The following is a 27151-nucleotide window of genomic DNA, read 5'->3' as shown; positions in this document are numbered from 1 at the left end:
CAAGCCCACGCCAGCCCGCTGCCTTACACCACGGGCAACTTTAGAAAAGTTGAGTATCTCGCCCCTGTCGAGGAGCTGGGTTCGGGAGTCCGAGCGTTGCATGGAGGTGAGCCCGACAATATCTAGACAGCGTCTCTTAACCTCCCGCTCAAGCTCGGGCACCTTCCCCCACAGCGAGGTCACATTCCATGTCTCAAAAACAAGATTCTGTGTCCAGGGATCGGGTCATCGAGGCCCCTGCCATCGACGGCCACCCAGTTCACACTGCACCCGAACCCTCCGGTAGCCTCTGTGGGTGGTGGGCTCACGAGTCACTTTAAATGAGGCAAAAGCAGAAAACAATTTATATGGGCTCAGGTTAGTCCCATGTTGTTCATAGCGCTACACTGAAGTTAATGTCAATTTGTAAAGTAATCATTCCACTAATTGTCTTCGTTAATTTAGGACAGTCCTAAAAACATGTGGTTATGATGACTCCAGGCATATATTCACAGTATTACTGTTTAAAAATTGTGTACGCTTGTATAGACCTCTATGACAAAGCATGTAAAATGTGAGTATAAATTTAAATTTTTCCAAAATTCATCTGATATCCAGCATCGTCCAGTGGTTCAGTTTTAAAGTGTACAGACTCTGTTAGGTGAGAATATAGCCGTAATGTTGCAGCACATTTTCAGTATGGTTAATTGTTATATACATTTGTAGAGCTGGAATTTGTAGAGCTGGAATGGATCAGCACTCCTCCGAATGGATCAGCACTATATCGATCACAGATCATGGGCCATTTTCAAAACGTGCTAAAAACCCCTCTCTTACTGGTTTGTCGCCTTTTGTAAAACTTGTTTGAATAAACTTTCATTATTCTTACCATCTTTCAAAGTATAAAGATGATAAGAATAATGAAAGTTTATTTTTTTAAAAAGCACATGAAACTTTTTTTTTTTCATTTCATTTTTCCACATCGAGAGGAGCCAGCTGAGGTGGCTCGGGCATCTGTTTCGGATGTCCCCTTGACGCATCCCTAGGGAGGTGTTCTGGGCATGTCCCTCCGGCAGGAGGCCTCGGGGCAGACCCAGGACACACTGGAGAGACTATGTCTCTCTATGGCCTGGGGACGCCTTGGGGTGCCACTGGAAGAGCTGGAGGAAGTGTCTGGGGTGAGAGAAGTCTGGGCAACTCTGCTCAGACTGCTGCCTCTGTGATAAGTGGCAGAAAATGGATGGATACCTGGGCCCCCGCTACACCTCAATTTTAAACCACACCTTAGACACACATTGCAGCCACCTCTTCAAAACACAAACATACACCTCTACATGCATCCAACAGCTCCCCCCAGCACCTCCCACTGTGGTCCCACCATGTTTCGGGGTGAGTGCGGCTGGAGTACGGGGGGCACGCTCGCTCGGGGGTGGCGCCTCCGGGGGGGCTGGGTAGTGGTTCTCCCTCCCTATTCACAGTTGGATTGGTGGAGGATGGGATCTTGTAGTGGCCTGGTGGGGGCCTGGCTGGTGGCCTGGGGAGTGGGGTCGCATCCCCCTCCCCCCAAATAAATGTATGTGTGTGCATATCTGTATATGTATGCATGTGTGTCTGTGTGTGTGTATGCGTATGCTTAGGTATGGGTGTGTGTGTGGGTTGGGATTAGGGGATAGGGTGGTGGGGGGGTGTTCCTGGTCTTGGGGGGGGGGTCTATGGCTCGGCGGCTGGGACCTTCTCTGTGGGGGGGTGGAGATGGGGGGCTGGCCCCTGAGGGTGCAGCGGGCTTCGTTGCTGGGATCGGGGGGGGGGGGGGGGGGGGTCTTAGGAGTTGTTGGACACTTTGTTGCCATGGAAAAAAACATTGAACTGGGACAGCGTTGTCTCCGATCATCAGACATCATCTTCTAGAATAGGACCACTCGAAATGAACCAGCGCAAGCTGCAGAGTATTTCCACCGAGTGGTTACCTTGTTGCGTGAGTTGTTGCAGGTGAGGTTGGACAGGATGCCAGTGGCGCAGGTTAGCATGTTGACATCGTCTGAGCTCAACTGGGTGACAAGAATCTGCAGCAGACCGTCTAAACCCTCCTGTGGGGGACCAGAGAACAGAGGAGGTCAGGACACTTCACAAGGAAGCCGTCGTAGTAATTCTGAGTGTATCAGTGAATTAAGAGATTTGATCATAACAAGACTTCAAAATGTGACTCATATGAGTAAAACGGTGCGCGCTGTCCATGACAGCTCTTCCACGTATAACTCGTCCACAAAACTGCAAACCCAGACAACTTGTCCACACGATTCCGAACAACTCGTCCACGACAATTTTTTTTCGGCAAAATTGATTTGAAAGATTGGATTTGTATATTTGACACATTTGGAAGTATTAGTAAGTGTATTTGACACAAAAACACAAGAGAAACCAAAAACTTTGTTTTCCACCTGTGGGTCGCGGGACTGCATAGTGTCACAACCCGCGCAGGTCTCCTGCTGTGTTGTTGCATTTGTGTGTGTGTGAGCGTGTGTGATCGTAGGCAGAGCGGACGGAGCAGGACGCACACCTGAAGCGAATGAGGGAAGCCAGTATTTAAGGACCGGGATCCCAGGCTCTCATGGCAAGATTGTTCTGTCAGGATTGGTGGTGAACAGGATTCAAACGCCAACTAGTCTGGGATGTAAATTGAAAATAAAGTTTATTTGAGTCGCTCCAACGGGGCGGCAGTCCATGGCGAGGGATCGGAGAAGCAGAGGCGTACAGTCCCGGTGTGCGCCGCTCTGTCCTCCTGGGAAGATCCCGTCTCCGTGACATCCGCCTCTCCGTCACGGAGACGGGATCTTCCCAGGTTAGTGAGAAGCTCTCCCGGAGATGAGAGTTGAAGACTGCGTGGACAGAGGGCTCGGCCAGGTGTTCCCAACAGACCCTCATAACATCTTTTGGCCTGCCGAGACTGTCTGGCCTCCTCCGAGTGCAGCGCATCGAGCTCATAACCTGTCAGTAACCTGCCAATACCAACTAGTTTTATTAGCTCATAACCTGTCAGTAACATGCCAATACCAACTAGTTTTATTAGCTCATAACCTGTCAGTAACCTGCCAATACCAACTAGTTTTATTAGCTCATAACCTGCCAGTAACCTGCCAATACCAACTAGTTTTATTAGCTCATAACCTGCCAGTAACCTGCCAATACCAACTAGTTTTATTAGCTCATAACCTGTCAGTAACCTGCCAATACCAACTAGTTATATTAGCTCATAACCTGCCAGTAACCTGCCAATACCAACTAGTTTTATTAGCTCATAACCTGTCAATAACCTGCCAAAACCAACTAGTTTTATTAGCTCATAACCTGCCAGTAACCTGCCAATACCAACTAGTTTTATTAGCTCATAACCTGTCAGTAACCTGCCAATACCAACTAGTTTTATTAGCTCATAACCTGTCAATAACCTGCCAAAACCAACTAGTTTTATTAGCTCATAACCTGCCAGTAACCTGCCAATACCAACTAGTTGTATTAGCTCATAACCTGCCAGTAACCTGCCAATACCAACTAGTTTTATTAGCTCATAACCTGCCAGTAAGCTGCCAATACCAACTAGTTTTATTAGCTCATAACCTGCCAGTAACCTGCCAATACCAACTAGTTTTATTAGCTCATAACCTGTCAGTAACCTGCCAATACCAACTAGTTTTATTAGCTCATAACCAATCAGTAACCTGCCAATACCAACTAAATGTATTAGCTCATAACCTGTCAGTAACCTGCCAATACCAACTAGTTTTACTAGCTCATAACCTGCCAGTAACCTACCAATACCAACTAGTTTTATTAGCTCATAACCTGCCAGTAACCGGCCAATACCAACTAGTTTTACTAGCTCATAACCTGCCAGTAACCTGCCAATACCAACTAGTTTTATTAGCTCATAACCTGCCAGTAACCTGCCAATACCAACTAGTTTTATTAGCTCATAACCTGCCAGTAACCTGCCAATACCAACTAGTTTTACTAGCTCATAACCTGCCAGTAACCTACCAATACCAACTAGTTTTATTAGCTCATAACCTGCCAGTAACCTACCAATACCAACTAGTTTTATTAGCTCATAACCTGTCAGTAACCAGCCAATACCAACTAGTTTTACTAGCTCATAACCTGCCAGTAACCGGCCAATACCAGTACTGGTGCTGATGGTAGAAAGACGTTCTCAATATGTTTAGACCAGTGTTTTTCAACTTTTTTGAGCCAAGGCACACTTTTGTCTTTGGAAAAATCTTGAGGCACACCACCACCGGAAAATGTAAAAATTTGTAGCCTCTATTAACAATATAAAGTCATTCTCATCAAAGTTTTATTTACAGGAATCAAATAAATACAGAAAACAGTATTTCCCAATGTCTTTTTTTAATAGTGCCTCCCTCAGTGTGAAACCTGGACCTGATGGATGAAGAGCTGAGATCCTGGTTTTCAAAAACTTCTCCATCACTGTCACTGACACAGTACTTTGATACAAGATGGTAGCAGGAGGTGGAGATGAACCACACTGACGTCTGTCACTTTACATTTCACTGGCAAAGTTCTGTGCTGCCCTCTAGTGGTGAAGAGTATTTATACAGGATTACTCTGCAACACACTGCTCTCACAGCTGACAGCGGCTGTGAGACCAAATGATTTTTTAGAAAAAATGTGAAATTGGATAATTTCCCACAGCTCACCTGACTAGATCTCGCGGAACACCAGTGTGCCGCGGAGCAGTGGTTGAAAAACACTGGTTTAGAGGATCTCATGTTTTAGGGATTCATTGGGGCGACATGTGCCATTACGTTTTCTTTTTTTTTAAGTCTGCTTGTTGACTGAGTAGCAGGTTGTTCAGTTATTATCAATCATTGATTCATGCTGCCAGATACAGCCTCTCATCAAACATTCATATTTAGTCGGGAAAAAAACAATATTAAATCCAACGAGGAAACGGGACGAGAGAGAGAGAGAGAAAGCGAAAGAGAGAGAGTGAGAGAGTGCCCTTCTTTTGGAAAAGATGGGCACATTTTCTTGAATGGAAATTGAAAGCTTTATTTGTATTGTGGTTTTGATTCTTTAAAAAAAAAAAAAATCAGTGTTAGACACCTGATTGGTTACTGAGTTGTGATTTAGTTCAAAACTCAAGAGCAATTTGTATCTGCTGTGTATAAGATGTGTCAATGCACTGAGCAGACGACACATTCTATTGTTTCTTGTCTTTATTTTTTGTTTGCTGGTGAAGTCATCCAAAAGTAACTAAAGTACTCTGGTACATTACTTTTTTATTTTAGTACATTTATTGACAAGTAACTTGTAATTGTAACGGATTACAGCTTTCAAGTAACCTTCCCAACCCTGGTTATCAATTGACCAGAGATATTACTGTCTGTTATCCATCAGATGCTCAGTTGCATTACTGCGTCGTACAACTGGTGGCGGTAATGCGACGGTCAGTTGTCAGTTACATCAGTCAAGCGCCAATAAGCAGAAGAAGACACTCAGTAAGCGAAGCCCTTAGCCTGTTGTGAAAGTTTCTGAAAGAAAGTGATAGAGAAGTGTTTTAAAAGAAAAAATTATGATGAAAGTGGTGCCAAACCGCCAAAAAGGCAAACATTTTGCATAGGTAGAATCCGGACTTCATAAAGTATGGATTTGTGAACGTAGCTAATGAGGCAATTCCAGGAGCCCAGTGTGTTGAGCTTATGCTATCAAACGAAGCACTGAAGCCTTCAAAACTAAAGCGGCATACAATGCTCGTGGTGTGGATATGGATGAGTCCGCTGGGTCCATGATGTTCGGTTCATTCTGTCGGGGAATGCAGGTGGTGTGGATGGACCCAAGTGCAGATTTAGGAAATTCCGTAAGAAACAGTGCCAGTATTCAGGGAACTCTTATCTTAGCCTAAAAATCCCTTAGCAAGGAATTCTTAGCTTAAGAGTGACTTAGGAGGTGTTTAAGAGTAACTCTCAGCAAGCAGCTGAAGGCAACTTTTATGTTAGTGAGGAGGTGTGGTTGACACCGTTGCCAGGTTTGATGCAGTCTGCTGAAAGCTGTGATTGGTTGTTAGAGAGGAAGACACTCTGAGCTCCTTGTCCGTATTCACAAAGCATCCTTAAAGGTATAGTAGCTCGTAGTGACGTCACTCTAGAAAAATCTTAGAATTCCTCGAAATTTAAGACTTTTCTTAGAATTGTTCCTTACTAAGATAAAAGTAATTCACAAAGCATCAAAATCCCCGTTTCCACCGCACAAAAGTGCGGGGACGGAGTGGAGCGGTACGGTACGGAGCGGTACGGCAAAGCGAAGCTGGAGCTCGGCTCCGGTACCCGCTTCCACTGCAGAGAGGAGCTTAAAAAGTGGGCGTGGCTTAAGAGCTCCGCAGATATGTGACACTACCACAGAAAAGAATGTCGTCAGATCTACATCTTATGAATCCTCTGTTGTTGTTTACATCCTCCACTTTGCACTTGTTGTTTAGTTAACTGTTATTTTTTGCAGAAAAAGACCTGTTATTTTTTGCAGCGGCAGCGCTGCCGCCGCAACTTCCGTGTTTGTTCTGAGAGAGCGAGCGCTCCGGCCACTTGCCCCGCACTCGAGTGCCCACCAGGATGTCACTCCACCAGGTGGGCAGACAGCAGTGGAAGAGGAGTCTGGTTTCACAGTCTCTGTTGGTCAAATACTATTGATGCAGCATTAGAAAGATCTTTTTTATGTCTGACTTTTCCAGAGGAAACGTGTGAATCAAGGATTGTTGGTGACTGCAGACGTGTAGCAAAGTATGTTCAGGAGAACATGGACCTGTTTACTGGCCGAGTTAACCCGCTTTCAGTACTGGATATGAGGATGAGGGAGCAGGAACAGGCCCTGCAGTACTGGACATGGAGGAGCAGGAACAGGCCCTTCAGTACTGGACATGGAGGAGCAGGAACAGGATCTTCAGTACTGGACATGGAGGAGCAGGAACAGGCCCTTCAGTACTGGACATGGAGGAGCAGGAACAGGATCTTCAGTACTGGACATGGAGGAGCAGGAACAGGATCTTCAGTACTGGACATGGAGGAGCAGGAACAGGCCCTTCAGTACTGGACGTGGAGGAGCAGGAACAGGATCTTCAGTACTGGACATGGAGGAGCAGGAACAGGCCCTTCAGTACTGGACATGGAGGAGCAGGAACAGGCCCTGCAGTACTGGACATGGAGGAGCAGGAACAGGCCCTTCAGTACTGGACATGGAGGAGCAGGAACAGGCCCTTCAGTACTGGACATGAGGATGAAGGAGCAGGAACAGGCCCTTCAATACTGGACATGGGGGAACAGGAACAGGCCCCTCAGTACTGGACATGGAGGAGCAGGAACAGGACCTTCAGTACTGGACATGAGGATGAGGGAGCAGGAACAGGACCTTCAGTACTGGACATGGAGGAGCAGGAACAGGACCTTCAGTACTGGACATGGAGGAGCAGGAACAGGCCCTTCAGTACTGGACATGGAGGAAAAGGAACAGGATCTTCAGTACTGGACATGCAGGAGCAGGTTTGAGGCTTGTCTGCAGTACAAAGTCTCGTGTAGAGAAATACTCATGGACGAGTCAGAAAATCAATCACTTTTCGAGCCATTTAAATTTGTTTTCTATAATACTGGAGATGTGAACATTTTGTAAAGAAATTGTTGACAAAAGACTCAAGGATATTCCAAATGACAGATGACTGAATAAAGAACAATAAAATTGTTTTGACTTCTTGTGTTTTCTGCTTAGTATTGCTGCTGAGTACTATATATATATATATATATATATATAAATTCCCCTCTCGCCCTCCGTGGGCGATCACCTGTTTTTCTATTCACAGCTCAGGTCCTCTACCAGAGGCCTGGGAGCTTGAGGGTCCTGGTCCTCTACCAGAGGCCTGGGAGCTTGAGGGTCCTGGTCCTCTACCAGAGGCCTGGGAGCTTGAGGGTCCTGGTCCTCTACCAGAGGCCTGGGAGCTTGAGGGTCCTGGTCCTCTGCCAGAGGCCTGGGAGCTTGAGGGTCCTGGTCCTCTACCAGAGGCCTGGGAGCTTGAGGGTCCTGGTCCTCTACCAGAGGCCTGGGAGCTTGAGGGTCCTGGTCCTCTACCAGAGGCCTGGGAGCTTGAGGGTCCTGGTCCTCTACCAGAGGCCTGGGAGCTTGAGGGTCCTGGTCCTCTGCCAGAGGCCTGGGAGCTTGAGGGTCCTGGTCTCCTCTACCAGAGGCCTGGGAGCTTGAGGGTCCTGGTCCTCTACCAGAGGCCTGGGACCTTGAGGGTCCTGCGCAGTATCTTTGCTGCTCCAAGTACTGCACTTTTCTGGACTGAGATGTCCGAGGTTGTTCCAGGAATCTGCTGGAGCCACTCCTCCAGTTTGGGGGTTCCTGCCCCGAGGGCACTACTGTCACCTTCACCTTCCAAGCCTCTCCAGCTCCTCTCTGAGCCCTTGGTATTTCTCAAGTTTCTCATGTTCCTTCTTTCTGATGCACCAAATATTTTCCAACTGTTATGAGATAAAACTGTCATGATCCTGCTTTCTCTCCTCCCCTCCTGTGTTCCCCTTAGCTCCGCCCTTGTGCTCTCCTGCTTCGTCCTCCTGATCACAGCTGTTTGTCATTGTCATCAGTGTTTGTATTTAGTTCCCCTCTCTTGTAGCTCTGGTTGCCAGTTCGTCTGCATTCTAACACCATTTGTACCCGGCATTTTTTCCTCATGTTGCCTTTGTGTTTTTCGACCTTCTGCCGGCTCGACTTTGCCTTCTGGATTTTCTCCTCAATCGCCCTGTGCTGGTTTTGACTTTGGGCTGGCTCACTTTGCTTCTGCTGTGGTTTTTATAATAAACACTTTTGAACTGAGCTTCTTGTCTGCCGTGGAATTGAGTTCACAAACCCTGACACAGCTCTTCTACTGAGATGGAAGCTTCTAGGCCTTGGATCTGTTCGTCTTTTAATTTTGGGAGGTCAACTGTGCCCAGAAAGTTCTCTATTACAGATTGTGAAGGTCAATTTGTGAAGAGTAAAGTTTTCTATAAAATACTCTTCAAGTATTGTTTATTTCCTGAGGGTCACAAGTGATTTCACCATTTTGAGTTTTAACTGAGGGGATTGTACACTTTTCTTTATTTCGTTTTAACTGATTTGCTAAAAGTTTGCTGGACTTATATCTTCATATTCCAGGTATTCCTCAAAAAACATGTTTGTGACATGAGGCCATTTGCATTTTTATTTATTTTTTCATAACTTTAAAGAAATTGTAGTTTTCGTATCCCTACCCCACTCTTGCACAAGTGGGGTCAAAAATGACCCCAAGCAGTTCCTATGGAATCTTCTATGAAACTTAGTTCTTAGCAACTCTAACAGTCCCACATATACATCTGATGTCATCTCACACATCTAATGTAACTTTGACTCTCAATATTGTCCCACTTGCACATCTGATGTCAGCAGTCTCACCACCCTGGAGGTCATTTTTACACAGCAATGTACATGTAAGTATTATCTCCATTTATGAACTTCCATGGACAGATTATGATGTGTGATCAAATTAGTGATCATATTAGCCTACTTTGTTGTTAGCTAACAGTGTTGTATTTAGGTAGGTAACACAGTATTGTGTTCGTTGACAGTAGCCAACTGTGTTGTTAGCTGCATCTATATAATTTATAGTTTTCTGTGCATTCATTGTCCTTTCTAATGTTTTATATATATATATATATATATATATATATATATGTATATATATATATATATATATATATATATATATATATACCTAAAGTAACATGGCTGCTAGGAGGCCAGCTAGGATCCCTGTGGACTTTGCCATACAAATGATCCAGGACAGATTGGATGAAGGGCCCATCAGAGGCATTGACTCAGAATGTGACATCTCAGATGTAGACGACCCAGACTGTCGTCCACCACTGAACAAGACCAGTCAGACACAGAGGAGTCCTATGATGAGTCCTCAGAAGAAGAAATGGATATTGTGTCCAACAGAATGAGGCGCTAAGGCTCTTACTGGGCAGAGTGACCGCCCAGCCAGGATAAAACACCACGGCACAATATTCCAAATTGTCAGCCAGGGCCTGCACCTGGGTTTAGTACTGTCTCCCCAATAGATGCAAGGAAACTGTTCATGTCTGATAATGTAATTGAAGAGGTGCTGATGGAAGTGAGAAGAACTGGGATGTACCAGTCTGTATGTTTTTTAGGAGTCCTCTACATAACCCATCCGTCCTGGATCAGTTGTATGACAAGGTCCACAGGGATCCTCGCTGGCCTCCTAGCAGCCATGTTACTTTAGATAAATAAATAAAAAGATTAGAAAGGACAAGGTTTAAAATGCACAGAAAACTATAAATCATATAACAATACAGTTGGCTACTGTTAGCGAACACAATGCCGTGTCATCTACCTAAATACAATACTGTTAGCTAACAACAAAGTAGGATAATCTGGTCACACATTTGATCACTAATTAGACCACACATCATAATATGTCAATGAAAAATAAGTTCATAATTGGAGATAATACTTACATGTACATTGCTGTGTAAAAATGACCTCCAGGGTGGTGAGACTGCTGACATCAGGTGTGTAAGTGGGACAGTATTGACAGTCAAAGTTGCATTAGATGTGTGAGATGACATCAGATAAGTAAGTAGGACTGTCAGAGTTGCTAAGAATTAAGTTCCAGAGAAGATTCCATAGGAACAGTGTGAGGTCATTTTAGGACCCACTTGTGGAACAGTGGGGTCATGATACAAAAACTGCAATTTCTTAAAATTAATGAAAAAATAAATAAAAATACAAATGGCCTCATGTCACAAACATGTTTTATGAGGAATACCTAGAATATGAAAATATTACAACTCTTTATTTTAAAGATTTTGAAGATAACAACCCAGTATATTGCAAAAACGCATTGATTTAAATTGGGGTCATTTCTGACCCTACTTGTGGAAGAGTGTAGGTATTGGTAGGTTGTGCATCCAAGGGTAAAGTTCCTTTCTGCGGTGGAAATGGGTACCGGATTTGGCTTCAGTTACGCTTTGCTGTACCGCTCCGTTCCGTCCTCGCACTTTGTGCGGTGGAAACGGGGCTTTAGAGACCTGATACTGTCGCTTATTTTTCTTGTTGCAAATATTCAGTGTAGAAGTGGAAATGGGAGAAGAATGTTGATCACTCAATTATGCAAAGTTGCACATGATGGAAAGACGCCGTTTTACTTTGGATGGTAATTTCTAAATTATAGTCTTGCAAATGTGGAACACTGCATGTTTATCATAATTTATACACAGTGTGGGGAAATAGCAAAACCATTTCATCTGGAGGGAATAGGAATTTATAAAGAATGGTGTGGTGTGTTTGAGGATATCAGAAATCTCTCTGGGGTCTGGATTAATGTACCAAAGCATGGAAGTATCATATCAATGTAAAGCATCAGGCTGTGCAGACTGTATTCCTTCCATCTATGAAACATCTAATGTTTTGTGCTTTCTAAAGAAATGCTGCCAGTGTGAGCGGTGATAACGAAGCCTCACTGTGTTATGGCGTGTTTCCACTGCACAAAAAGTGCAGGGACGGAACAGAGCATTATGGAGCCAAATCGAGCTCAGCAGATATGTGACGTTACAACAGTCGTCTCAGCCAGGCGGCAGATCTGGACCTTATGAATTCTCTGTTGTTGTTTACATCCTCCACTTTGCACTAGTTGTTTTGTTAACTTTTATTTTTTGCAGCCACAGAGCTGCAACTGCAACTTCTGTGTTGGTCCAGAGAGAGCAAATGCTCCGGTGACTTGCCCCACACCCGAGCACGCCCCGGCTGGCCACGGCTGCGCCATGACACGGGAGTTCTTAGCTTTGTGCTCAAATGCCAGAGCAGCCACTCTGGTCCGTGGCGGGCCAAGGTTTCTGTTCAAATGTGATGCAGGGGCGCTGACTGCATTTGAACAGAACGCTGACCACCACTGCATGGCGTTTGAACAGGAACGCGATACAAAGACAGACCCCAGCACGGAGCACCTGAGCGCCGACGCGATGCTGCGAACAGAAAGCTCGGATGCGATACATAGACAGACCCCGGTCCCGAGCCCTGGTCTCCCCCTGCCTCACGTCCACTTTTCACGACCAACACAAAAGTTGAGCAGTAAAGAAAAGAAAAACAAAAAACAAAAAACAACAACCAGTGCCAAGCTGACCACACTCATAGCAGAGGATTCATCCAGCCAACATATTAAAAATATTGAGGGTGTGTAGTAAATTAGTGACCAATCAGCAGACAGCTTCTCAAACTCAGACCCATTCCATAGTCCCGGGTACCCCAACAGAGGGGCAGCGGAAAAGCGACCACCTTTGGAGCGGTTGTTTCCGGAAAATTACAAATTCTTACGGTGGAAACCCAAACCATAACAGACTATACCTGTCCGTACTTTTTGTGCGGTGGAAACGGGGCTTGAGTGATGAGATATCTCTCCAGTCCCACCAGGACTCATCTTGATGGAGTTTGCATATTCAAGTTTCTACCGGTACTTCGATACGATAATCCAAAGTCATGTGGTTCAGTGTATTTAGTTTATTGGTGACAATAGAAGCGTGTATAAGTGTGTGTTTGTGCATTTCTCAATGTTTTTAGGAGTCTCGCGAGAGGATGGCACCTGTGTTCGGCCATGTTTCTGCTGCCTCTCTGCCATCTTGTTTTTTCGTGATTTTTCTCGTAGTATACTTTGTTGTGTCAACCAGATCGACAATGTCACCCTGACCTTCATTGGATTAGCTCCAGCACCCAATGACCCCTGAAGGTGTGAATATGAAGACAGACAGAAACCAGTTTGTCAGTAGTCAACACCACCTTGCCCGAGACTGAGTGGAGACCAAGACCACCACCAGAACATCCCAAAAGCAAGTCAAAACCAGGACAACGGTTGAGTACTACAATAGTACCAAAGAGATAATCTTCTAACAGTATCACAAACATCTTCCTACATTACACAGTATCAATAACTAACACTCATGCATCCACAAGTGCCTTATGATTCCAAACTTAAAACTCTGAACCACATTTACTTTTGTCTTCCAAATGCTTGCATCCTGGCATTAGCCTCATACATACCTGCTGCTAAGAAACGGCTCAATTCACGTGTAACCCAATTTATTTTTCTGTTTCAGGCACCAAAGACATCAGGAGTTGATGAACATAATTTCAGAGGAGTTGTTGGAGACTAATTAACATTGTAGAAGTTCTCTCCTCCAATTCAGCGAAGGCTGAACTTTCTGTTGAAATCTAAGGCACAGTTCAGCTAAGTTCCTTCAAGCCCTGACAGTGAGTCAAACCTGTTTTGTTGCAGCGTCTGACAAGTTGCGGAGTGTCCACAGACAGTTTTGGATCAGACGCTGGCTGGATCCTGTCAAGTGTTGGCCCAAAGCCTGCATCCCGCCTGGGGAAAATAACAAGAACACATGGTCACACACTTTATCTCCATGTGTACATTTCTATCGGCTGAGGGGAACATACCAGCTTCCACGATGGCAGGCTTGTTGCTGGGACAGACGGACAGTACTTTGAGAACACGACTGGTGGTCCACAGCAGCTTCTCGTAGTTGTAGTTCCTCATGATGAAAACCAGACCTTCTGGGCCCCCATTGGCCAAAATGATTAGCTGAGAATGTCCAAGGAATCAGTGTTAGTCCTAAAAGCAGAACTGCCGTCCCTTTGACAGACAGCTGCCCTCACCTTGCTCTCCTGGTTTCCGTAGGACAGCAGCTGCAGGCAGTCCGTGGTGATGGCCAGAAACTTGGGATTACTCTTTTTCAGCAGTGGAACCATCCTCTGCAGGCCATCGGCCAGGCGCACAGCCATTTTGGCTCCCTCTTGGTGCAGTAGTAGGTTGTGGAGAGTAGTGATGGCGTAAAATAAGACTGACTCCACCGGTGAGCTGCAGATTCATTGACAGAGAAACAATGAAATCATTTCAAGGAGCCTTGGTCAATCTGCGACTTTGTCCTGCACCCCCATCAGCCACTTGGCACACCACCACAGTTCAAAAACCTTGAGTGTCAGCAACCAGCGAAGCAATCACTGAGGAATTAATATAGATCAGTCCTTGTGAACCCGTGAAGTCAGCCACAACACATGTCCAAGTGATTCCTGAAGGTCATTTTTAGTCTGAAAAAAGGGTCCACAGCCTTTAACCAACTCGTTTTAGATCGTTCACTCTTGCTGCGGCCACAGCAGAAAAGCAGGAACATATTACACTGTTTCATTAAATCATCAAGACGAATGACTTGTGGAGCAGTTCAACTTTCATTTCTTGATTTACTGAATGTGCACACACACATTTGGCCGCTGTGGATGCTCTGAGGATCATGTCTGATACATTAATCTGATTTAAGTAATTTGTAGTCATGAATAAAGATAATGTAGCCATTTTGGTTTGACCTTTTTTTAAATAGCAGTTTTTATCAGTTTTAGCCCATTTGAACAATCCCACCATTCTCTAACCAGTCCTCTTAGTTTCAGAGGTTTGACATATTTCAACGTAGCGTTTTGGTAGTATCTCTGGCTATATTCAACGGGGATTTAATCATGGTAGCTTATCAAGAGGTGAGTTTTGAAGTTAGCATGCCACAATGGGGATGTGGAGGAACTACTGATCCTCTCTCAACTGATAAGCTGAAGTGGTGAATAAAAAGTCCCATAATGTGCATCCTGTTGCAGCCCGTTAACAAACTCACGCAGACAGCTCCTATAAAGACGAGGTACGTATTATATGTCTCTATCATGGCTCTGCAGTGGGACAATGATCTATAAAAGCATTTCAATGGAGAGGAAAGAAGGCGTTTGTGGAAACAAACAACAAACTTGTTTGTCAATAGTAATAAGACAAGGCATGCAGACTGTGACGTTCTGTTATTTTTTCCAATTTACTTTAATTTTCTGTATGAATTGAAGCTCCTGAAGCAATTGTGAGTGTGAGTTATCGTTCTGTTAAGCCTCAGTGTGAAGGATTAATTGTGCCGCTCTGCCTCAGGCTTGTAAAGACCCAATATTGGGTGATAAAAGTGAAGGGTAGTCTGCAAGCTTCATTTGCAGTGTTTTCAGTTGACCTCTTGCTTCCATCTTAGAGGATGAACTCCAATGTGGAAAAATGTAAATCTCTTCCTCCAGCATGGCCCAAGCAGCTAAATGTTCTAACAATGAAACTGTTCTGACCTGCTCTTCTGCCATATTTATGGATGTTTGAAAAAAGCACTTCTTTCAACTTTCTGTCCCTGTGGCTCAGTGCATTTTTAATTTCTATGTTCATTAACCATGCTGAATGTTACAATTATTAATGGGCTCTATCATGTCGTTTCATCCAGCCCCAACAGTTTAGCAAGAGTAATGTCAAGAAACTCATTCTTCATTCCTCACCGAACATAAAGAAAACATCAGGAACAATGGTAGTTAAAGGCCCAATCCCAATTCTATTTTGTACCCCTACGCCTACCCCTTTGCCCTCCGCCTCCAAAACGAGGGCAAAGGCAAAGGGATGAAAGTTTCAGCCCTTAGATTTGGGACACCCCTCTCCCTCTGCTCAGCCCCGCCCCTCTCCCTCTGCTCAGCCCCGCCCCTCTCCCTCCGTCTCACAGTTTTGACGTCATAATACGGCGCCGTTATATCAGCAGAGCTGAACCACGGATGTTTGTTGATTTTCCAGCAAGAGCATCGTCCTGCCGTCCCAAATTCAACATGTTGTAGCAGCTTGGCTGCTTTGTTTCACATCAAAGCCAAGAAATAGACAGAGACATGGATTACTTCAGTTTTTGCGCCGTATTTGGACTTGGGGGTCCCTGTTTTCAAAACACCGATATTAGAAGACTTTGGAACTATACAGTGTAATAATAAAATGTTATAAACACGGTCTGTATGAAACAAATACACACGGAAGCTACATACAGCAGCGCTACTGCCGTTCTTACTAGTATAAAATCTTACTAGTATAAAACACAACATATAACTTTAGAAGCGTATATATGTGAAATGCGAGTCCTTCAGTGCCATGTCCTCCTACCCCTCTGTTTAAAATGTGCATCTGTAAAAGCTCCGTTTAGAGGGGTGAATATCCCTTCCCCTCACCCCTCCACCTCTGCACAGTAGTGAAATGGGACACCCCTCAGACTCTCGTGAATGCGCATTTCAGAGGGGTAGGGGTGAGATGAAGGGCTCAGGGGGAGAATTGAGACGCAGCCTAACTGTTGACTTCATGTGTTTTTATTACAGATGCACTTCAGAGTTATTGGTGGTATGGTTTTGTGTGTTTGAAATGTGTCAAGAACTTGGCACAGATGGAGGAGAAACAAAAGCAGGACAGTTCAAGGGTTTTAGTGAGGCAGAGGCATCTAAAGGGTGAAACAAGGAGAAAATCCACAAACAGAGCTGAGGTCAGCAACAGGGAGTCAGACAGGAAACTGCTGGAATGTAGTGATGAAAACATGAACTGGCACAGGAGGAAGGGAGAATACAGACTAAATACTCTCAGACAAGACGAGACACAGGTGGACACAACAATGGGAGAACACAGAAGAAGATCAGTGGTTAATTGAAAACACGAGGTGAGGCACACAAGATGGAGGGGAAGGAAGACAAACCTGAGAAAGAGGTGAGTGATTTCAACATAAAACAGGAAACAAGACATGAAACGTGAGGAAACCTGACACATAATCTGGGGAGATATATTGTAAAACAATGTGTATGAAATGTGTTTTAAATGTGTCTGAAATGTTTTGAAATGTGTGTGCATCCTGGACCTTTAGAGGTTTCTCCTTGAATGATCAAAATTTTTGTTTTTTAGATTAAAAAAAACCCCACTTCATAGGAGTACAAAACATTATTTTAAAACTATTTCAACATTCAGTACATTAATCCTGGAGGATTCTTCCGTCTTCATGTTGTAAGTGTGCCAGGAGTAAGATTTAACCAGTGACTGGAGCTACATATACACGACAATCATTCGGTCACATTCACAGCTCAGCTGATCTCTGTTCACAGACTGAGGAGCAACAGTAATGAGCTGAATCCGTCACACTGAATAGGTGCAATGACTTCTATTACATTATATGAGGACCCTCTCCAACTGCTCGGCCACAAACAGCATTAAACACCGCATTGAATCATACAGGGACATTATAGATCAGATTAAACAGGAGGACTTGAAAGGTGCTCACACACACCAATCAGACGAATGATCAAATACTAAAGGTCAGATAACATGTCTCCAATACTCACTTCATGAAAAAAGAAACTACACAACAAATGAAAGGGACTAAGGCTTTGTTCACACTGCAGGTCTTGATTCTCAATTCAGATATTTTGTGTGTGTTCATCTAACTGCGATTAGATACCACAAACCGACAGTGGGCATGCGCTAACGTGCTTGTGAGGTCAGGTTAGTGAAGAGAGAGAAAAGAGGAGAGGGGAGGAAAAGCTCTGGTGAGGTTTCAGGTCCGAAACTGTTCTCCACACAGGGATCGATGTTAGCTTCGGGAAGCTAAACCAGATCTCTAGTGTCTGAGGAGGAAACCAAGGCTTTGGACGGGAGTGCGCGTGTACATAAACAGATGCAGCTTTATCAGAAAACATAAAACATAAACACATTACATCCACTAGCTTCAGCTCTGCATCTGGCCTGACGTGAAACTGTCTTGAAGAGTTTGTTCTTTCGCGTTGCGGATTTTTTTCACTGTGCGTCATGTTCCTGCACCCTGCTGTGCTCGGGCTGGCTTGAGCCAGTCAGAGTAGGGTTTGTCTCAGAGCTTCCAGGTCGGGTGCTCCGACTGATGATGGAGGCCTTGGATCCCACTGGCACTGGGGAGCAGTGCTGCCGCTTGGGGAGAGTGTGGCCATTTCTTTGTCCTTCAAAGAAACATGGTTCACCCCACCTCCATTCTCCACAGGGCCCTACAAATATCATCACATAGTAACATGACATTAATATCTTTGTGCTCTGAAACACAGTTCGTTCTCAGTTTTGTTAATCGAACAATTATTGAACAAATGATCACACTTTTCTTTCATATTTCAAATCCTGAACAAAAACATTGTTTTGGGGAAAAAAGAAACATAAGAAATGAATTGTTGTACAAATGTGATATTTCTGCAGCCATGAAATCCCAAACACTCCAGGTTTCCCGGTCAGAAGATGTTTATTGAGTTTATTGAGGAGCTGAAAGAGTTCACATGATCTTTGAATTATTTCGTCTCCTCGTGACTCAATGTGCTGGAAGATGAAAGTGCTCGACCCAAAGGATCAATTCACAGCAACCTGCTGAGTTCTGCTGCAGTTCAAGCTTCTTCAGGCTTTTAAAGTTTAAGATTCTTAAACATTTGATCCAGACGTTTAGAGCTGCTAAATTCCATTAAGTTTAGAGAAACCTGCAGTGATCACTGGAAATCTAACAACACATCACATCCCTATGCATTTTCCATTGCAGCCCAACCATGAGCGTCCTGCCCTTTCATCACGTTGCACTCCATTTGCAGTTGTCACATTTACAGAGTCAATTTTCAGTGCGACCATGGAACGACTGTTGACGTTCCTCACTATCATTGCATTTTCTGGGTTTTTTTTAACTCGGCTCGGTAACATATGCATAAATATGAAGCTATTAAGAGAGATTTCCAGACTTTATTCAGCATTATGCGCATGTATATTCATGTCTGAGAAATAAAGACCCCCCCCCCCCCCCCAAGTCACATCTTATTGAAGTGAAGCTTGATTTTATGGTGGAAAAATAAGAGAATATTGACCAGAGTCATTGAGGATGAAAAGAAAAAGATAAAAGCTTTTAAGTTATGACTAATCATCACATGTATCACTACTTTTTTCCCTGCAGGACCAAAATGCAGTAGCTGCCTTTTGGCATGTTTCCACCCACAAAAAGTGCAGGGATGGAACGGGGTGTTACGTTTCCACTGCAGAAAGTAGGTTAAAAAGTAGGCGGGGCTTAGAGCTCCATAGATATGTGACATTACAACAGCAACCTCCGTGCCCCAACCTCCGCGCCTGAGCAGAAAGTGCAGACGCAATGCAAACAGACCCCGGTGCTCCTCGTACCGCCTGCTCCCGAGCCCCAGTCTCCCCCTGCCTCACGTCCGCTCTTTCATGACCACCATGAACATGACCATGTGCAGCAAAGAAAAAAAACAGTGCGAAGCTGAATATGCTAAAAGCAGAAAATTCATACGGCTGACATATGAAAATATTGAGGGTGTGTCACTGACCAATCACTGACCAATCAGCAAACAGCTCCTCAAACTCAGACCCGCTCCATGGTCCCAAGCACCCTGATGGAAGGGGAGTGGAAAAGCAACCACCTTTGAAGTGCTTGTTTCCGGAAAATCACAAATTCTTGTGGTGGAAACCCAAACCGTAACAGACTATACCTGTCCATTCCTGCATTTTTTTGTGGTGGAAACGGTGCATGAGACCAGTGTTTTTCAACCTTTTTTGAGCCAAGGCACACTTTTTTGTTTTGAAAAATCTAGAGGCACACCACCACCCGGAAATGTTAAAATGTAGCCTCTATTAACAATATAAAGTCTTTCTCATCAAAGTTTTATCAACAGGAATCAAATAAATACAGAAAAAAAGTATTTCCCAATTTCATTTTTTTTATATTTTGACCCCCTCAGTGTGAAACCTGGACCTGATGGATGAAGAGCTGAGAACCTGGTTCACATTCTTCCTTTTCAAAAACTTCTCCATGACTGTCACTGACACAGTACTTTGATACAAGATGGGAGCAGCAAGTGGTGGTGATTAACGAGACTGATGCCTGTTAAGTTTTGATTTCACTGGCAAATGTATGTGCTGCCATCTATTGGTGAAGAGTATTTATACATGATTACTCTTCAACACACTGCTCTCACAGCTGACAGCGGCTGTGAGAGCAAATGATTTTTAGAAAAAAATTTGAAATTGGATACTTTTCCACGGCACACCTGACGAGATCTCGCGGAACACCAGTGTGCCGCGGCACAGTGGTTGAAAAACACTGCATTAGAGGAATCATCCGAAACGAGATATAGAGCCCATTCACAGGACAACCTTTTCAAGTCTCTCTCTGGATGCAGCCAAGATATTTATGCACGCCATGATTCTGTCCCGCATGTCATATTGTATCACCTGCAGGGGGCAGGCTGGTGAATCTACTCTGAGACCTCTGGAGTCTTTATACAAACAAACTTTAAAAACACTGGACAAAAAGCCAATTCGTTACCATCATTGTAGGATACTTGAGAAACATGAGTTATTGAGTTTTGAGAATTTTAGGTTATTCGCCAATTTGTGTATGGTCTATAAAATTTTAAATGGTTTGGCCCCACAGCCATTATGTGTTTTTGTCCACGCTCGCTCGTCAAATTCCATCAGATCCACTAGAATATCCTCCATACGAGATTGTACCATACCATTTCGCCGCACTGTAGCGGGGCAATCTGCTTTTTCTGTAAGAGCCACAAACCAGTGGAATACCTTACCTGACGCCGTAAGGGGCAGTAGCTCTCTCAGAGTCTTCAAATCTAACCTAAAAAATCTGTTAAAAGCTGCTCAGCTCTGCAACCACTAATTTGGTCCTCAGACTTCTTTTTGTGTGTGTGGGTGTGGGCGTGGGTGGGATGAGGGAGGTGGGGGGAGTTGCACGCAGACGTGTGTAGCCACGTTGTTGTGGTGTTTTATCCCTGTATACTGTTTAATATGTCTTGTTACTGTGTTGTATTTTTGTGACCTGCCAAGGGACTACAGATGCAAATTAGCTTAAAGCTACAATCTGGTATAGTGCATCAAATGGCAACATTTATGTTTTAACTGTACATTGTCCCTTTTAAATAAATTAAAATTGAATTGAATTGAAGTGAAAACACAAACCTAGTTGTGTCTCGGTGTCAGGGTCAGTGGAACTCAATTGCATGGTAGACAAGAAGCTCAGTTCAAAAGTGTTTATTTATCAAAAAACACGGCAGAAGCTGAGTCAGGCAGTCCAAGGTCAAAACCAGCATAGGCGATTGCGAAGGAAGTCCAGGGGACTTTCGGTCGTGAGTTTGATGTGGGAAACGGGGAAAGAGGGATGATCTGGATGTTCCTGGGGAGTTGGAGACGACCAGACACGGGGTTGATCACTTTGGAAATGAGAAAAGGGCCAATGAATCGTGGGGTTAACTTCCATGATGGTCCCTGGAGTCGGAGGTTCCTTGTGGAAAGCCACACTCGCTGCCCTGGCTGGTAGATGGGTGCCTGTGAGCGACGACGGTCAGCGTAGACTTTATGAGACGCCGACGCTCGGAGAAGACGCTGGCGGGCTTGGATCCAGAACCTGCGGCACCTCTGAACCAGGGCAGCCACCGAGGGAACAAGAACCTCCTTCTCCAGGGCTGGGAAGAGTGGGGCCTGAAAACCAGTCCAATAGAGGCAGAGGGAAGAGAGTTGTGTGCATACTCCACCCAAATGATGTTTTTGGACCAGGAGGAGGGTTGTTGGTGGGACAGGAGGCGAAGGCCAGTCTCCAGGTCTTGGTTGAGACGCTCCGTCTGTCCATTAGACTGAGGGTGGTAGCCAGAGCAGAGACTCGGGGAGGCTCAAATGAGAGCACAGAACTCCTTCCAGAAATGGGAGGTAAACTGGGAGCCACGATCTGAAACCACATCCTGAGGGAGACCATGAAGACGGAAAACATGGAGGACTAAGTCAGCGGTTTCTTTAGCAGAGGGTAGTTTAGTGAGGGGAATGAAATGAGCCATCTTAGAAATATGGTCAACTACAGTGAGGATGGTGGTTTTGCCATGGGATTCGGGAAGTCCAGTGACCAAATCCAAAAGTGATGTGGGACCAGGGACGTGAAGGGACAGACAGAGGGAGGAGATTTCCTGCTGGGGGTGAATTACCGGACTTGCAACGGGAGCACTCAGGACAGGCTGCCACATACTCCCTGACGTCCGCTCGCAGTTTGGGCCACCAAAAATATTGTTGGACCGAGGCCAATGTCCGAATGACCCCGGGGTGGACCGCCAACCGAGAAGCATGAGCCCATTGGAGGACCTGGGAATGGAGTCTCGTGGAACAAACAAGCGGTTATCAGGGGTATTGTCAGGTACCTGCTGCCCTGACACTCGCTGCTCCACTTCCCATAGGACCACCCCGATGATCTTGGCTGAGGAAATGACAGACTCAGGCTAGGCGGTGGACTCCCCTTCCTCGTAGATGTGAGAGAGTGCGTCAAGGTTTGGCGTTCTTCTCTCCCGGTCTGAAGGTCAGAGAGAAGTTAAAGCGAGCGAAAAACAAACTCCAGCGGGCTTGCCGCACATTTAATCTCTTTGCTGTTCTCAGATACTCGAGATTTTTGTGGTCTGTCCACACAATGAAGGGTTGGGTAGAGCCCTCAAGGCAATTCCGCCATTCCTCAAGGGCCAACTTGATGGACAGCAGCTCCCTGTCTCCCACACAGTAGTTCCTCTCAGCATCTGAAAGGCTACGAGGAAAAAATGCACATTGGTGAAGACGTCCATCCGAAACTGACCTCTGGGACAGGACTGCCACCACGCCCAAATCTGAGATGTCGCCCTCCACCACAAATTGCCTCTTGGGATCTGGTTGGACGAGAATGGGGGCCGAGCAGAAAGCTGTCTGGAGGTTCTTGAATGCCTGGTCAGCCTCAGATGTCCGTGAGAAAGGAGAAACAGTGGAGGTGAGTCTGTGCAATGGGGCTGCCACCATACTAAAATCCTTAACAAACTTCCTGTAAAAATTGGCGAATCCAAGGAAGTGCTGTAGTTGTTTGCAGTTCTCTGGAGTGGAATACTCATAGTGGCTGGAGGAAGTATTGAAGGCTTTCTTCCATTCATCGCCCTCACGAATGTGAACCACATGATAAGCATTCCTTAGGTCCAGATTGGAAAAACAGTTGGCGTCTTTAAGGAGCTCAAATGCAGATATCATGAGTGGCAGAGGATAGCGGTTCTTGACAGTAATGGCATTGAGGGCTCGATAGTCAATACAAGGTCTCAAAGACCCGTCCTTCTTCGAGACGAACAAAAACCCTGCTCCTGCGGGTGAAGAAGATGGTCTTATAATACCTGCTTCCAGGGAGGCCTTGATGTAGTCGTCCATCGCCTGCTGCTTTGACAGAGAGTAAATATGGCCATGAGGAATTGGGTCGCCAGGCTGTAAGTCGATGGCGCAGTCATAGGGCCTGTGTGGAGGCAGAGAGGTAGCCCGGCTCTCAGAAAACACCTCCAAGAGATTGTGATAGCAGGCCTGGATCTTCTCGGGGTCTGGGGAGGGCGTGACAGAGCTGGTTGCCGGGCCCACAGTGGTGAGCTGGGTGGAGTTCTTAGAGGACAGACGGTTATCTTGACACTGGCGCCCCCAGCTCCTCACACGTCCCGTCACCCAATCAATACTGGGATTGTGTTGTTGAATCCAGGGGAGACCCAGGACCACAGGGAATTGGGGGGACTTAAATAGGTGGAAGCTGGTGGACTCGGAATGACCATAGGGAAAGCTAACCTGTACTGGCTGAGAGGTCCGAGTAATCCGGGACAAAAGGCGTCCATCCAGGGCGTGAGCCTCAATGGGCGAGTCGAGGGGGAATGTCTTCAGTTGGAGTTTCTCAGCCAGCTGTGAGTGCATGAGGTTAGCGTCAGCCCCAGAGTCCACCAGTACTTCCACCTGTAGGGAGACACCAAGAGTCAAGAGAGTAACAGAGAACACAGGACGGTGGGAGTCTTTAACATGTGAGAGTGAGTACAGTGACCGCGGCACAACATTTGAAGACTTGCCTCATATTGGACAGTTGGTGAGGTGGTGCCCAGGTTGACCACAGTAAATGCAGAGCCGGAGTCTGAACCGTCTCTCGCGTTCCTCAGGTGTTAAACGTGTCCGGCCCAGTTGCATTGGTTCCTCTGTGCAGGCGGAGGATGCCGTAGGAGCAGAAGGTGGTCGACGAGGGGGCAATGGTGGTCGTCCATGAACTGATGCCGGAGCTTGTGGATCTGTCCCTCTTGAGTCCTCAGGCGCACACCCCCATTCAGCCGAACGGATCACCAGTGCCACCAGCTGATCCAGACTGTCAGGTAGCTCACGGGAGAGCAAAAGAGTTTTCAAACTAGGAGACAGTCCAAACAAGAAGGCATCATACAACACCTCAGGGCATAATAAGCCACTGACGAGGATCTCTGTTGCATCGTCATGATTGTGTGAGCGGCCTCCCGGCCTGTGAGCGATCGCTGAAACAAGTCCGTTAGTGCCCTGAGGAAGGCGGCTGCGGTGGTGCATGTGGCTGCCCGGTTAGTTCACTCAGCTGCCGCCCACGTCGCTGCTTGTCAACCCAGGTGGGAGATGATGAAGGCCACCTTGGCTCGTTCTGTCGGGAAAGCAGCTGACCGGAGTTCGAAATGCAGTTCACACTGGATAACAAACTGCCGTAGCCTCTCCGTCTCCCTTGAAAAACATGGCGGAGGAGCCAGCGGAACCAGCGACGGAGGTATGGCAGGAAGTATGGGGGTCTGGGTCTGTGGTAGGTTCCTCACCTGCGCTGAGAGGGTGTTTAGCTGTACGCCAAAGGTGGAGAGGACCTGATCACTCTGTGCGATGTGCCGCTGAAGAAGAGTACTCAGGAAATGGAGGTCTTGTGGAGCCTCCGGTGGTTCGGCGCACTCTTGTCTGCCGGCTGAGTCCATGGCCAGTTCGTACTGTCAGGGTTTGTGAACTCAATTGCACGGCAGACAAGAAGCTCAGTTCAACAGTGTTTTATTCTCAAAAACCACAGCAGAAGCAAAGTCAGGCAGTCAAAGTTCAAAACCAGCACAGGGTGATTGAGAAGGAAATCCAGGAGGCGAAGTCAGGAAGGCAGAAGGTCAAAACACAAAGGCAACACGAGGAAAACAAGGTGGGTAAGTGTGGTGTGAGAACGCAGACAAACCGGCAACCAGAGTTACAAGAGAGGAGAATTAAATACAAACACTAATGACAATAACAAACAGCTGTGATCAGAAGGAGGAAGCAGGAGAGCACAGGGGCGGAGCTAAGGGAACACAGGAGGGGAGGAGAGAAAACTCTCAGGAAGGGAGGAGTGAGTGAGAGCAGGATCATGACACTCTGTGTCAGTTTGCATGACAACGGGGCTCGGAGCCGCTGAAAAAGCAACATTTATAAAATTGGAAACAGACATTGTTTTCAAAACATTGCCATGTGTATATACAAAACGTTTAAGAAACAAACACAAAGAAATAGTGTGTTTTCACCATTGACCTTTTAAGCAGTTATTGGGACACCAGTTGTCGCGATTGTTGTGTTGTTGGGTAAACGGGGTCGTAGACTTTACAACATCAACAGACCTAAAAAACCGCTTCTGCCCCCAAGCAGCCAAATTTGCATCCTCAATAACCCCCACCCCCCAAAAAAATCTTTGAGCTGAAAATGAAATTACAGTGAGAGTTTTTAAACATTGTGAAAACTGTCAGGCCCATTTGTACCTGAGCATGTGGACCAGTGCTGGGATCCCCCCAGACTTAAAGATGGTGTGCAGTCCCTCCCTCTGGTGTGACAGGCTGTGGAGGATGCTGGCCGTGCAGCGAGCCGTCTCCATGTCTACCGCCGTCGTCATGGCGCGCACCACGGCGCCCACCATTGCCGGAGACTGGACCAGGACGCGGCGGCTGGCCTCCTTCCGGGTTAGCTGGTTGACAATCATGGCGGCCTTGTTCACCACCACCTGCATGAGGAGGAGAAGCTTGTGTCAGGGCAGACAAGGAGATCTGAGGCGTGACAGCTCTTTGAAGGAACTCGGCTCACCGGGTCGTCGTCGGCCAGCAGCTTGGTGAGCTCGGGCACCGCCCTGGTAGCCAGCTCGGCATCATCTTGGTAGTTGATGAGATGCACAATGGCAGTCTTCAGTAGCTGGGAGGGTTCGGCCAGTCGCTGCACGTTGCTTTGCTGCGATGGATCCGACTGGACGGGCATGGCAGCCTCTCCCTCCACCAGTGTCTCTGGAAACATGGCGGCCCGGACACGCTGAGCCCGAGTTAGTGAGTACTGGTCCTCCAGATCTGTCCGGGGCAGAGGGAGACAGCGTGTGTGTGTGTGTGTGTGTGTGTGTGTGTGTGTGTGTGTGTGTGTGTGTGTGTGTGTGTGTGTGTGTGTGTGTGCGGGCGGGCCGGTGGCCGGGCGTGCGTGTGTGGAAACCCTTTGAGCCGTTGACAATAAAAACAGAACAAGAGCAACAAAGCTAACAACGTCTGCATGCATCCAAGAAACAAGTAAAATGCCTCAACTAAACTTATGAAATTATTAAATAACCTTCAATTAGCACTAAGGGAGTCTGAGTGAAGGACACAATTTAACATAAGACTTTTCATCAGGACCAGGACCAGGACCAGGATGAGACATATGTACTGTATGCAGACATCAAATCTGTTTGATGAGATTTATTCTGAAAATTTAGGGACTCTAAATAGAAAGGTGATCATGTTTCTTACATTCCTTCCAGACTGATGTTTCTAATTCACAGACAAACTGACTGACAAGTGGTGGCAACACTGAGGAAGTGTTATATCTTCTATAAACATGTGACGTAATGGAAATGCACAAGAGGACGATACAATGATTGATTGTTTGCAGTTATAAGTGCAAGTGAAAGCATCGGTAAGGGTTCAAGAGTGACCCAGGGTATCCACAGAAATGCAACGCATACATTGCATTGTTGAACAGCAGGACGAGACAACTTAAGACATTTTTGAGAGGAATTTAGTCCATTTAAGGACAGTTTATGGCACAAATATTGATGTCTGTGTGGTTTTGGTGGATTACACTCTTTCCAACCGGTTGTGTTGAAGAGCACTGAAGGAAAACTCACAAGAAGAATACATAAAAAGGCTAATTACCACCAATACAAGACCACCCAGCAGGGAACATGTAGAGCACGATACTGGAGGAACCCCAGGGGATCAAACAGGTACTTAAAAAAAAAGGTTTATCAGTTCATACATACATATTCAGAAACAATCCGTGAATTCCCACATATGTACTTAGAGCCTATGACTTCAAATGAACAGAAACCTTTGCTTGCAGTTTGACTGTTTATGTGACAATGGGACTCGAAGCGACTGAAAACAACTT

At 45.9% G+C, this 27151-nt stretch overlaps 1 protein-coding gene across 1 annotated transcript in view; it reads right to left on the bottom strand.

Annotated features, from left to right (window-relative positions):
• The window catches only part of LOC308141093 (junction plakoglobin-like), a gene marked incomplete at its 5' end in the record, with an annotated part of 143730 nt that overhangs the window by 85849 nt on the left and 30730 nt on the right, over positions 1-27151 (bottom strand). Inside the window, 6 exons of the mRNA XM_080511096.1 lie at positions 1947-2066; positions 13335-13438; positions 13516-13660; positions 13735-13936; positions 25510-25748; positions 25829-26084. Coding sequence (XP_080367222.1) covers positions 1947-2066; positions 13335-13438; positions 13516-13660; positions 13735-13936; positions 25510-25748; positions 25829-26084 — 1066 coding nt within the window. The remainder of the gene's footprint in view (positions 1-1946; positions 2067-13334; positions 13439-13515; positions 13661-13734; positions 13937-25509; positions 25749-25828; positions 26085-27151) is intronic.

The sequence above is a fragment of the Blennius ocellaris genome (genome assembly GCF_963422515.1).
Source record: "Blennius ocellaris genome assembly, chromosome: 16".
NCBI classification, from domain to species: domain Eukaryota; kingdom Metazoa; phylum Chordata; class Actinopteri; order Blenniiformes; family Blenniidae; genus Blennius; species Blennius ocellaris.
Note: the sequence above shows the minus strand (reverse complement) of the source record. Positions and strands in the feature narration are given on the sequence as shown.